Genomic DNA, 12,425 nt, shown 5'->3' with positions numbered 1-12,425 from the left:
CAGCTCTCGACCCCTCCCCAGACACCGAGCCGCGCCGTGTGGGCCGGGCCGCTCACTGAGCAAGGTGAGCCGGCTGCAGGGAGGAGGGAGGGGAGGGCCCGCTGCTGCCTTCAGGTCAGGCTCGGAAACTGTGAGAAACACTTCAATGACCCCCTTCATGTAAATAACACAACATTACCATCACTTAAGCAATGCTGCTTGTCATTACAAAAAATGGTGGTATGATATTTATATAATGGCATGCTTTAATTTAATTTTTATGCTGATATAGCCTGATATTTCCAGCAAAAGTTTCAGCAAATATATATATATATGAGAGAGATAATAGAGATACAGTAGATAGTAAATAGATTCCTTAGATTCCTATTGATTGAAATATATCTAAGTAAAAGGGGAATCCTTACATGAGATTAAGTGGGTGCCCTCTCTATCACCTGAAGGGTTTTATTATACACTTTTTCTACCTATGAAGGTAGTCAAAATATTGATCAATTTCATCATTTCTTTTTTGTATGAAATACTGTTGTTATAGGGCCTAAAACTGTCTGAGTTGATCACTATCGGGGAAATTAAGTCACTTTATAAGGTCAAGAAAATAGCACTATTGGTCAATGTGACTGCTACTCCAGTGATAACTGAAATTTGATGATTGCACTTTTCGCATTTTAACTGCAGATTGTGCTTGCTCTTTGTACTGTGTGATAATTGTATTTGTTTGATAGTTGTATTTGCTTGATAGTTGTATTTGCTTGTCTGCATTTGTTGTTGTAACCTTGTTTTAAGCTGCCCTCCTGGCCAGGCCACTCTTAAAAAGAGATTTTAAATCTCAACGAGTCTTTTACATGGTTAAATAAAGGACATAAACATATAGGGCCAACCATTTCATAAACGGCACATATCAAATTTATGCAAAACAATGGTATCTAAAAAATAAACAAAAGCACCTTTGAGGGTTTGTGTTTGTAACTGTGAGCCCTGTACAACAACAATCATCACACACACTGTTGACAAGAAGTCTACAAAGAAACCAAACTGCAAAAACAATAACATGAAGTTTTGCCTAACAACACATTTCTCATCATCAGCCAGATATTGGCGCCAAGAAATCTTGAAAATAGTTTTTTGGCTGTGTGTTATGTTAAAATCCTCAATATATTCACATGAAACTAAGAGACACAGTGTGTGCATGGTAGTGTGTGTGTGTGTGTGTGTGTGTGTGTGTGTGTGTGTGTGTGTGTGTGTGGGGAGTGTGTAGGTGAGTGTTAGGCTGCCTGGCTCACTGTCAAATCTGGTGATGTCAAGAAGTGAGGGGGAAGAAAATGTGGGGAATAGGAATGGGAAAGTTACAGGAATGGAGGGAGCTGCATGGATAAACAGTAAAGTGTGACGTCCTGCCTGAGTGTGGCACTCGGGGAGATGACTGAGTACTTCAGCACAGTGGAGCAAAACGCTAACAGCTTATTAACCCTTTAAGACCTGAGCAAATTGGGAAGAAGGCGATTAGCACTTTTTAAAAACTGGACAGAAAAAATTGCAAAAAAATAGTAAAAAGTTACAAGAAATTTGGCAGACCCAGAACACACTGGAGGGATTTCGTATCTCGTCTGGCCTGGGAACACCTTCGGGTCCCTCAGGAGGAGCTGGAAAGCGTTTCTGGGGAGAGGGACATCTGGAGTGCTTTGCTCAGCCTGCTGCCCCCACGACCCGGCCTCAGATAAGCGTATGACAATGGATGAATGGATGGATAAGCAACACAAAAAAGATAAGGGAAAAACAAGAATGACATTAATAAAAGTGCTAAAAAATAAATAAAAAATATATTGGCTAAAGTTATTTGGCTGAGACGACACAGCGTCATCATGCCGCAGCTAGACGACTTTACATCCCCCCAAAATTTTTTGGCGGTGCCATTGATCTTATGCCTGCAACACCTAAGCAGTGAAAGAACTGCCCCATATTTTCACTCCTCTTAACGATTAAGGGTAAAAGGAGTAATATAATAATAATATAATATATAAATAATGTAATATTTTGCTTTAGTATTAATTAGGATTTTTTTTCAAATCATTTAATTTACAATAATTGATATTGTACATTTTAATGGTTTGATTTATGTCTTTATATGTACTCAGGTCTCTCTCTCTTTCTATATACACACACACACACACACACACACACACACACACACATATATATATATATGTATATGCTTTGAGAATTTGTGAGATTAGTGTTCCTCACTGTTCCTGTAAATTATAAACAGAAGGGTTATGCATGCAAATCATCATATTACTACCTGATTCCTTCCTTTCCTTTACAGAGCAGGACGCTTCAACCTACGGGGTACAATCTGTTACCCTGCGACTGTACCGCAGGAAATTGATTTGTGTTGCTTTTTCATTTTCATCCATGAAATTAAAAGTCAGGAACTCAATTTCACGAGTGAAAAAAAAGTGACGTTGGTGTAGTTCTGTGGCAGAACTCAATATGTTTTCGGCTTTTGTGCCCATCAAATCAATTCTGTGCATGAAATGTGCAAGTTGATGTCCCTGTGTTACCGCAACTCGACACTTCTCCAGTAATTGTGACGGCTTCATGTTTGGGTCATACAGGCTGCAGAGCTATGAGTCATGGGCAAAAACAGTCATTCTTTGTGTTGACATCAAAAGACAAAAATGATGAAAGCTTTTAAATTGGAAGGAGGACGGGGGTGAGGGGGACAGGACAGGACAGGGGAGTCAAAACATATAAAGCTGTGCAAGCAGCAGTTCCATTTCCATCATCTTCAATTTATCTTTAACAGCAGCAAATTGATGCAAATTTTTCTAAGGATGAATAACAGAAACACTACTGGAAAGGCCCCTCTCACATCCTTCCTCTAACGTCTAATAAAGGCTGTCTGAATTAAGCAAAGAAGGTGAAAAGGCCTTCCTCATGAAAAATACTTGAAGTGCAATAAGACTGCTTTCATCATCATAAAAAGTCATCAGCGACTGATTTTATCTTTTGCGAAAACAATCTTGTCCACGTGGGGCTCGATCAACCCCCTCATTCCTGTGACGTCTGAACTTCACTGCATGTGATCGCCCGGCCAGCTGGGGGACACATTCTGGCCCCACACAGACGTCTTCTTGTGTCCCCCGCCTCACCCCTCTGACACCCCTCTCACCTTTCACCTCCTCCCCATCCTCCTCCAGAGCTTCTCACTCATGCTCTCTTTCCTCACAAACCTCTGAGCATTGCTCTCTTTAAAATTGGCATTTATAACTTTCAATTAAACTTAATAACATTTGAAAGCTCTATGATTGGTTGTGCCTTGTTATTTGTTTCATGTGGTACAAAAAATATTCTAATTATCTGTCATTGTTTTTTAGAGGTGGAGAATTATACCAACCAGAACATAAGCACAGAGTATGTAAAAAAATTAAATATATAGAAATACTGTAAAAGTAAAACAATTAGCACTGGTATATAAGTATTTAAAAATAGCATTTTTCACATAAGAAACATTGCAATGCGTCCCTGTCCTCTAAAGATGCTGAAAAACTTTTTCATGCTTTTATTTTAAACCAATGTTTTAAAATTGCTTGTTTATCTTTTTTCCTTCTGTGTTGCATTTTATTGTGAAGCACTCTGAGTTGCATCCCTTCTTTGAAAGGTGCTTTATAAATAAAGTATTGTAGTAGTAGAAGTAGTATGTATGTATAATGCGCTGAGAGTGTAAAGTGTGTTAAAATATAAAGGAATACAGTCATATACAATATGCAGTAGTTTGTGAATATTTCTAGCAACGTTTTTACGCTCACGAGGCGGTGTTTTAGGTGATTTGAAAAAGCCACATTTCACAAAACTGCAATGGTAACACTTTCTTCGCTTTTTTCACATGATGCTATGGCTATGTGCTTGGAGCGGGCGCCCTCGTGCACGATTCAGCATGCCCTATGTTTTGAATTCACAATTCCTCTGAGAAATCGTTGACTATCACCTCCCAGAAATCCCTCATACGTGGCAGCTCCCACGTATAAGGAGCTCGCCTTTCCATTATCACTCGCTTACGTCGCCTTCGATTGGAAATAGTGACAGCTAGCGCGGCGGCTGCAATAGAAATAAACCTGCTAATGTTTTGAACATGCTTCTTGGAACGTTATAAAGAGAGAAGTTGGAAACATCACTCAGCAGAAAGGCAGTCATCTTGCACTTGTGTTAAATCAGCATTTCTAAAATACCACAATTTTGCGCAAACGGACCCGCTAGTGAGTGTGTGTTGAGAGTGTGTTCTGCTTCTCCTGCTCATACGTCATCATCGGCCGCTTCTTAAGCGATCGCAGGCGGACCTGTCAGATGATTTCGATGGTGTCAGTTTATCCGATGTGCAGCTCTGTTATATCATAATTTTTAATCTTTGGGCTTGGGCAGGATATCAAGTGATTCCAAGTTAAAAGGCTAAAGTCCAAGTGAAGTCACAAGTCATCTGTGTTCAAGTCAAAGTCTAAATGTCAAGCCAGAAGCCATCATGACTCGAGTCTGACTCAAGTCCAAGTCATGTGAACTCCAGTCCCAACTTTTTTGTTAAAAAAAAAAAAAAAAAAAAAAATCTCCAACCAGCCAGCAACATTTTTATTTAAGTCTCTGCCCTGAGAGGACAAATGGGAGACATGGAGGAGGACACATGAACAGGTGTGGCTGCAGGGAAAAGCAGGAGTGACCATGTTCGCCTTTTACGTTCACGCAGACCTGAATGGTAAAACGGACGGGGAGAGGCACAGGCTGGTGGGACAGATGATGAGGGAGGAACTGATGAATTGGAGGATGGGGGGTTGAGGGTTCAGCTGAGAGCCGTCACGTTGTCTCTTTCAACTGCCTGTCCAGGATGTGAGCGGGCGACCTGATTGGCCCGACAGGAAGTGCTGGCATCTGGGAACCGTCGAGGGAAAGAGGGCATGTGACCTCCACTCACCACCAGCTTTCCCAAATCTTGTTAGCACAGCTAGCTGGCTCCGGGGTCATTTCCCAGTTTCCCAAGGCTCCGGGGGAGATTAGTTCTCCAGTGGGGCCGTCATCCAACAGGACGGGTGACAGATTCACAGGCTGATCTGGCCTATTAGGCTCGGATAAGGAGCCAAAGCTCAGACCCCCGAGCACACCGACGCACATCACCTCTGATGAAATCAACCTGCATCACTGAATTTGGCCCATAACCAAACCCACGAGTGAGATGGAATTAGTCCATCCAATCTATAATTACCGCGTAGAAGAAAAAAATGCTATTATTGCTTCTTTTCCAGGGAATGAATACATTTCACTTAAACTGCAGAAGTGTAAAGAATTAACTCATGTCACAAGATTAACCAGAGGCGGATCTTCCCATAGGCGACAGAGGCAGCCGCCTCGGCCCCCCAAACCCCACCTTAAGGTGTTTATCTGTGAGTGATTATCACAGTCAGAACATGCTGGAGCAGTGACCGGTACGGCTCTTAAAGCTGCACTCTTTGGTCCCTCTACGCCGTCTCAAAGCACCGTTGCAGGACTTTTCTGTCATCTTCTACATGCCAATGTCAGGGTGTATCAAAGCTGGTCTTTTAATTGTCTTGTTTTTATGATTTACTTATAGTATATATAATTATACTTTCTAGTCCTTCCTTGTGGTAACTATATTTTGTGTTCTTTTTGTGTTTTATATTGTTGTTTTGGAGTTATATATTTTTGTACCATGTTGTGTGTACCTTTTGTTGCTGTGAGTCTTGGCCAAGACACTCTTTAAAAAAAGATATTTTGGATCTCAAGAGGTTTTTCTGATTAAATAAAGGTTGAATGAATAAATAAATAAATACATGCTTGACTGAAATGTATGTGGAGAGCATCAGAATAACAAAAAATGAAAAGGCAAAAACTGACTGAGATGCACGAAAGATGTGCACATACCTTATCTTTAGCCTTCACTGCTTATCCTGGTACAGGGTCACGGGGGCGCTGGAGCCTGTCCCAGGTGACATTGGGCAAAAGGTGGGGCTCGCCGGACCATCACAGGGCTGACACAGAGAGACAGACGACCATTCACACTCAGATTCACACATACAGCTGATTTAGTCACCAATTAACCTGCAAGTCTTTGGACTGTGGGAGGAAGACCCAGAGAAAAACCCACTCTGACACAAGGAGAACATGCAGACTCCACACAGAGGGGCCTTAGAAGGGGGTCGCCTTGCTGTGAAGCAACAGTGCTAACCACTTCACCACTGTGCCGTCCTTATTGTTTTATTGTTTTGGGCTTTTTTTGTTTGTTAGCTTAGAGCAGGGATACTCAACTTGCTTTGCTTGGGAGCCACTTGCAAAAGACAGGGAGGCCAGGGGCCAGTCGCAGCAGCGCCATACATTTCTAGGATCTAAATTTCGCAGATTCTAGGATTTGAGGATGTTTGGGGGATTTTAGGACATTCCTAGGACTTTGGGACGTTTCTAGGACTTTGGGATGTTTCTACGATTTTAGGACATATGTGGCTTAGTTAGGACCTCTGTCGGGGGATGCTGAGGATCCACTTTTCTGATAAACAAGCCCTATTTTGACACCATTTTGTGGCACCTTTGAGTAACCTAAGAGTACAAAAACAATTCCCAGTGTGAATCACCCACCCATAACCTTCATTTTTTCTGTTCAGTGCTTGTGGTGACTGTAGCCAAATTTTTCATCATATTACAAGAAAATGCATAAAAAAAACAACCAAGCAAATCCTCATTATTAGCCATTTTAACTGGATATTCACTTCATCTAATTCAGTACACGTACATGTGTACAGCAACCTCTTCCTATCGCTCTCTGTGATTGTTACCAGTCATCTCCTGCTTCTCTACTTCTGAATAAAAGCAAAACTTCCCCCCAAAACTGGGGAAAAAAACACTACCCATTACACGATTCTACTGGGATGATCACATTTTGTACAAACACAAAAAGCTCCAGGTGCTTCCCCTTTGTAATATTGGTGCTGTCGATTTTGGAGGTGGGAGATGTGTTCCTGCTCACAGGTATTGACTGAACTCTCTGTGATTATTGGAATAGCACATGGATTTCCACTCTATGCACAAGAGGGAAAACTAGAGAAAAGAAAATAATTGTTGCCAGAAGAAAAATAGAGTTGTACAGTTGTGTGCTTGTGTAGCTTTTTATAAACAAAAGAAAAACAGCAGCCCCCAGAGGACCAAGTACATATTATACCTGAAAGCATTTAATGAAACACACACACTGGTATACTTACTGGCGTGCACTAAGTTGGATCCAGAAACATTTTCACATCACTTTCTGCAGAAGCACAAGTCTAAAAAAAAAAAAAAAAGATAAAATTCACATTCACTCACCTTATCATTACTATTGTAATATATTTATCACAACATAAAATGTTATAAAATAAACTGAAAAAATACTATTAAACTTACCTTTGGTATAAAGCAGTGGCATGTACCCTCATGCATTAACTGTCAAATGTGGTGTAAGTATCTTCACTCGTCCTGTAATCGTCCTGTCACGTCTGAATTAAGCCAGAAGGAACATTTACAGACATACGTTGGAACGACAGACATCCTGACTTAAACCCTTTGAAACCTGGAGAGACATCATTTTTCTTTTGTGTTCAGGTACCTTTCACAAGTATTTTAACTTTTGAACACGAGGCAAAGTGGTTTAATTTCTTCTTTGACAACATGGGAAAAAAGGCAATGAGCCACTTGACAAAAAGGGTCCCACAAATTACAAGATTTAAAACAATATTTTTTTAAAAAAATATTAATTTTTCATGTAATTTTCTTCTTATTTTTTTACTTTCTTTTTTTTGTGTTTTTTGTGCTAATTTTCAGGTAATTTCTCCTTTAAAAAAAAAAAAAAAAAAATCTTGTTAATTTTGAAGTTTATTTATTTTTAAGTTTCCTATTGCATTCTTCCAATGCTTTTGTAAGAAATTAAGCCAATTTACTCAAGTTTCAAAGGGTTAACAGAGAGATGAATTAGACATGACTTCAAAAGCAACACCAAAAAAAAACCCAATGCATTTACAAAAGCAAAGATAATAATCAAGCACATCACTTTGATTATGCTTTTTAATTGATGAGATATATTTGAACAAGTCTGTCGATGCTACTTTGTTGAACACGACATGAAGGAGGATATCAACAGAATGCCTGGCCAGAGTTCATTCATCATATAAAATATAAAAACAATGAAAAGACAGATACTTTTTACAGATATGGGCAGGACGTAGGAAACAGTGGATGGGGACACAGGAATCATCCAATGGTCCTCGAGTTTGAAATGTCTGCATGATTGTGTTGGGGTGCTTCTGTCCGCGTGTATGCCAACTGCTTTATTGTTAAAGTGCATACAGTATGTATCGTGTGTGTGTGTGTGTGTGTGTGTGTGTGTGTGAAATCTCTTGTACTTCTGAGTGTTTTAGGGTACGAACAAATTCAATAAATATAAAAGTCAGACACAATTCATTCATAAAGAAACAGTTTGGTCGAAGAGAAGAGTGGGAAATGTAGACAACATGTCTGTTTCAAACAGGCATTTTTCAGGACCAGGTGTGTGTTTTACATCGTGTGTGACACTGCCTAACACTGTTCATTAGTCCACAAACACACACAAACACCCACGGACAGCCTTCAACAGACAAGAGGCACAAAGACTGTATCAGATGCCCAGAGTCGTCGGTGTCTGGCAGGCTGGACTTTAAGCGGTTCATTAGACTCTGTGTAGTTTGACACCTCCGATGTCGCTGCTCGATACATGTTGTCCGTTTAACAGCGTCTCAGTTCTGGAGGTGGATCTCCTGCAGCAGCTCACAGTTGCGGTCAAACTGTGGGATTTTTCCCGGTCGTCGTCTGCTGCTGCTGCTGCTGCTGCTGGAGGTATGTGGGTCGTTTGATGCGAGGTTTCCTGCGCTTCGGTTTGCTCTTGGCCTTTGTGAGCTGGACCACGAAAAAGGAAAGGACGACCATCGCTCCCAGGAAGGCGAACACAGGGATGGTCTGGCCCACTTCTTGGTTGTAGCGACCGGGCATTATCCCTGAGGGGGGGAAGTCACAGGTCAGTAACTACCTTAACATCTTTATTTGTACACACTGCAGTCAGTCCTTTTATGTAACCCTTTGAAGCCTGGATTAAGAGCGGTTTTTCTTGTGCAGCGTTTAGATGCCTTTCACCAGCTTTTCAACCCTTGAAACCCGAGCAAATGGGTTTGATTTCTTCTGAAAACATGAGGAAAAAGGCAACTTGACTTGAAATGTCCCACAAACTAGGCTGTAAAAGGTGACGATGACATGACCTGAAACTTAATTTAATAAAGGGAGAAAATGTTTCTTCATCAATGGCTCCTCATGATAAATTGTTCAAAACACGGTCTGTGGACTATCTTGAGTAATGGGTCATGATTTCTGGAAAAAGACATTGTTGTTGAGTTTTTAAAATTTTATTGTTGGTACTTTGAGCACCACAAGACAAGTGCCATCTAGTTCCATTATACTGGAGAGAAGGCAGACACCTCCACACTGTACAGCTGACACCAAAACAATCTAGACTGATAAAGAGTGCTACAGAGAAGAGGAAAAATATTGATATGGGGGTAAAATGACCTTTTAAGTTAAATAAAAGGTTTTGGACTGTGCACAAAGCTGTAAAGCAAAAGGAAACACAGCTTTAAACTCAAAGTCAGATGGTTTAAAGTAATGATTCTGAACTGTGTGTTACCTCCGGGGATGTCCCAGGCGCCACTCTCTCCGGGAGACAGAGGTCTGACCTGGGGACGGTACGCCCTCACGTTGGGTAGAGCCACTTTGTCCAGATCAACTGAGAGAAGCTTCTGGTGCTTCCACAGGTTACTGAGAGTGCGACACGGAGAGACAGAAACATGAAGAGAGAGAGAGGGTGAGACAGAGGCGAATGTGTATTCAGGCGTGTGTGTGTGTGTGTGTGTGTGTGTGTGTGTGTGTGTGTGTGTGTGTGGGTGTTGAGTCTGTCACCAAACCAAAGCTTTACTGCGTTTGATTCATTTTTTCTTTGATTCACTGTGTTGACAGGATGGAGAAAAAAAAGAAAACTGCTGCCAAGAAGGGACTGTGACCTCCGGTTTGACGACAGAACGGGCTGGCAGAGAGACCAGTGTGTGTTTAATGAGTTTAATTACCGATGGGACAGAAAAGGTGAGGCTGGGCAAAAATAATGCATGAGCTTTACCACTACCGGCCACCTTGAGTCGCAGTATGTTCACGTCTGTTCACATTAAAAGGTCCTGATCAAAGAATGTGACTTTATGGGTTTATACACTGATTCGCTGTTGACTGGTTGGAAAAAAGGCTGTTGCTGCCACAAAAAACAAATGTTAGAACAGCTAGACTAACTCAAAGTAATGTCTCAGTGAAACTGAGTTGGCCACCTACTGGGAGACATGCATTCTTCTCTGTGTGGAGTGACTGCAGGAAAAGGAGCTAAAATGTTGTCTCTGGCAGACTGCACAAACAACATAACTCAAAATAATCTCTTTCAGACTTGTTTTAGAAAAATAGCACCTGCGAAGTTAGCAAAGAAAGCTGCCATGTTCAAAACAAACACCACGTACAGACGTTCAAATGTCGTCACTGTAGATGTGAGGAAGAGACGTCAAAACACTGAACCATGTTCACTGACAACTGGTTCCTCTTTTATAAAAGTTAGTTCTGATTCAGTTTTTCACCGAAGAAGCTGCTCCAATGAGAGAAGAAACGTCTTCAAGAAACTCCAGTCGCCGACGATGGACCACTGAGAGTTACTATGACCTGGACAACCGAAAATCCTCACCAACATGTTGATGCTTTGTTCGACAGTTCGATAAAACTGTTTGATGTTATCTTGGATTTCTACAACCGACAACGATAATTTCATCAGTTAAAGTGGTTAAGAATATTGGGAAAGGAAAGCGCTGATGAAATATTGAGTGAAATTTGATTTCAGATTGGAGCTCACTTTTATCTTTTACAATTCAAAGGTGCTGGTGGGGAAGTTAAGGCTCACAATCAACACTGCATTTGAGTGTTTATGAAGTGGATCTAGAAGTAATGTGTGAACAGACATTTTTTTACATGTATAACAATTCCTCTCAAATTTAATCTCCACAATCAATTTTAATTCATCACTGAACTGTGTGCGAAGCCAGTTTCCGCCTGGGTCAGAGTTCCTCTAACTTTAAGCGCATTTATTCGGCAATTTTTCAAAAAGGAATTTTAGTTTATGATTAAAAAGTGTCGTACACACATTTCCGAGAAATCTTTTTGTGCAATGGTCATAAATAAAGACTGGTTTCTAAGAGGAGAGGTGCAAATTCTTATTTTGCATCAGGAATATAGATATAAGTTAAAGGTTGTTGTTTCATCAGACTTACCTGGGTGCGGTCTCATTGAGTGGCTGTGGCTTTGCCCAAGACAGGTGGGGGCAGGCTGGGAGTGGGCGGGGCTTTGGGTCTCCCAGGTGAGCCTCTAGGACTTTGGAGTAGCGGTAAAGGTGGTTGCCTGAAAGCATGGAAAGAATATATTTGAATGATAATAGATATGACAAAAACAATCCTGTTATAGCAGGGTAGAAACAAGGACAGAAAAACATACAATATTTCAGATGAGGGCAATATCATCTAAATAATATTGTGATATTTTAGGCTACATCACAAGACACTAGATATTTTGATATCCCTAAACTACTGCAGACAACTAAAAACTAAACCAATAAATAAACTTCAGTTACAAGAAAGTTCAATGCAGCACTGTTATAAAAAAAAAAGTAATGTTACATAAATAATGTGAAATAAATCAAAGCAGAACCACTGGTGCTTTTATTCGGAAGCATCTGGCTGAAGTATTGATTTTTGCTGTAAACTTGAAGCACCCGGTCAACAGTAAAATGTTAGCAGATAAAAAGTTAAACCATAACCACAGCAACGTTCAATGTGAGGATTTATTCACTCTGAGCTGGAAACAAACCAACAACTCTCAATTTCATATATTCATAATATTTGCATGTTGCACTAGTGCTCAGTGGTTGCAAAATGTGACTAAATAGCAGTCAGAAGCTCTGCAGATACAAAAACACACGCCCTATCTGCTAACACACTATCGTGAGTGATCTGGACAGGCTGGGTGTGAGCTTGGGCAGTATGTCATATTTCACACCTTCCTTAAATTTCACAGGGGCATTTGTTACATGACAGTATAAGTATGCAGCGCTAAAAAACACGCTATTAATCCTCCCAGTTTCTCTCTGCTGTTGCTGACCCCCGGCTGTTTACAGTCTTGTAACTTCTCCCTCTACCACTAGGTGTCATGGTGTCTTTCAGCTTTGCTGTCTGTTCCACTAGAGACTGTGGATTGAGCTCTGGTGGTGCATGCTGTGCACTACGTACAATGAGTTTAATTGAAAT

General features: G+C 40.8%; 1 protein-coding gene across 1 annotated transcript in view; it reads right to left on the bottom strand.

Moving 5' to 3' along the window:
- Positions 1–8,071: 8,071 nt before the first annotated feature.
- The window catches only part of mbtps1 (membrane-bound transcription factor peptidase, site 1), a 32,096-nt gene continuing 27,742 nt past the window's right edge, over positions 8,072–12,425 (bottom strand). Inside the window, exons 21-23 of the mRNA XM_042496306.1 lie at positions 11,397–11,523; positions 9,731–9,861; positions 8,072–9,050 (exon numbers count right to left, since the gene is read on the bottom strand). Coding sequence (XP_042352240.1) covers positions 8,836–9,050; positions 9,731–9,861; positions 11,397–11,523 — 473 coding nt within the window. The 3' untranslated portion in view covers positions 8,072–8,835. The remainder of the gene's footprint in view (positions 9,051–9,730; positions 9,862–11,396; positions 11,524–12,425) is intronic.

This window comes from Plectropomus leopardus, chromosome 11, assembly GCF_008729295.1.
Source record: "Plectropomus leopardus isolate mb chromosome 11, YSFRI_Pleo_2.0, whole genome shotgun sequence".
NCBI classification, from domain to species: Eukaryota; Metazoa; Chordata; class Actinopteri; order Perciformes; family Serranidae; genus Plectropomus; species Plectropomus leopardus.
This window is presented reverse-complemented; position numbering and strand designations above follow the sequence as displayed.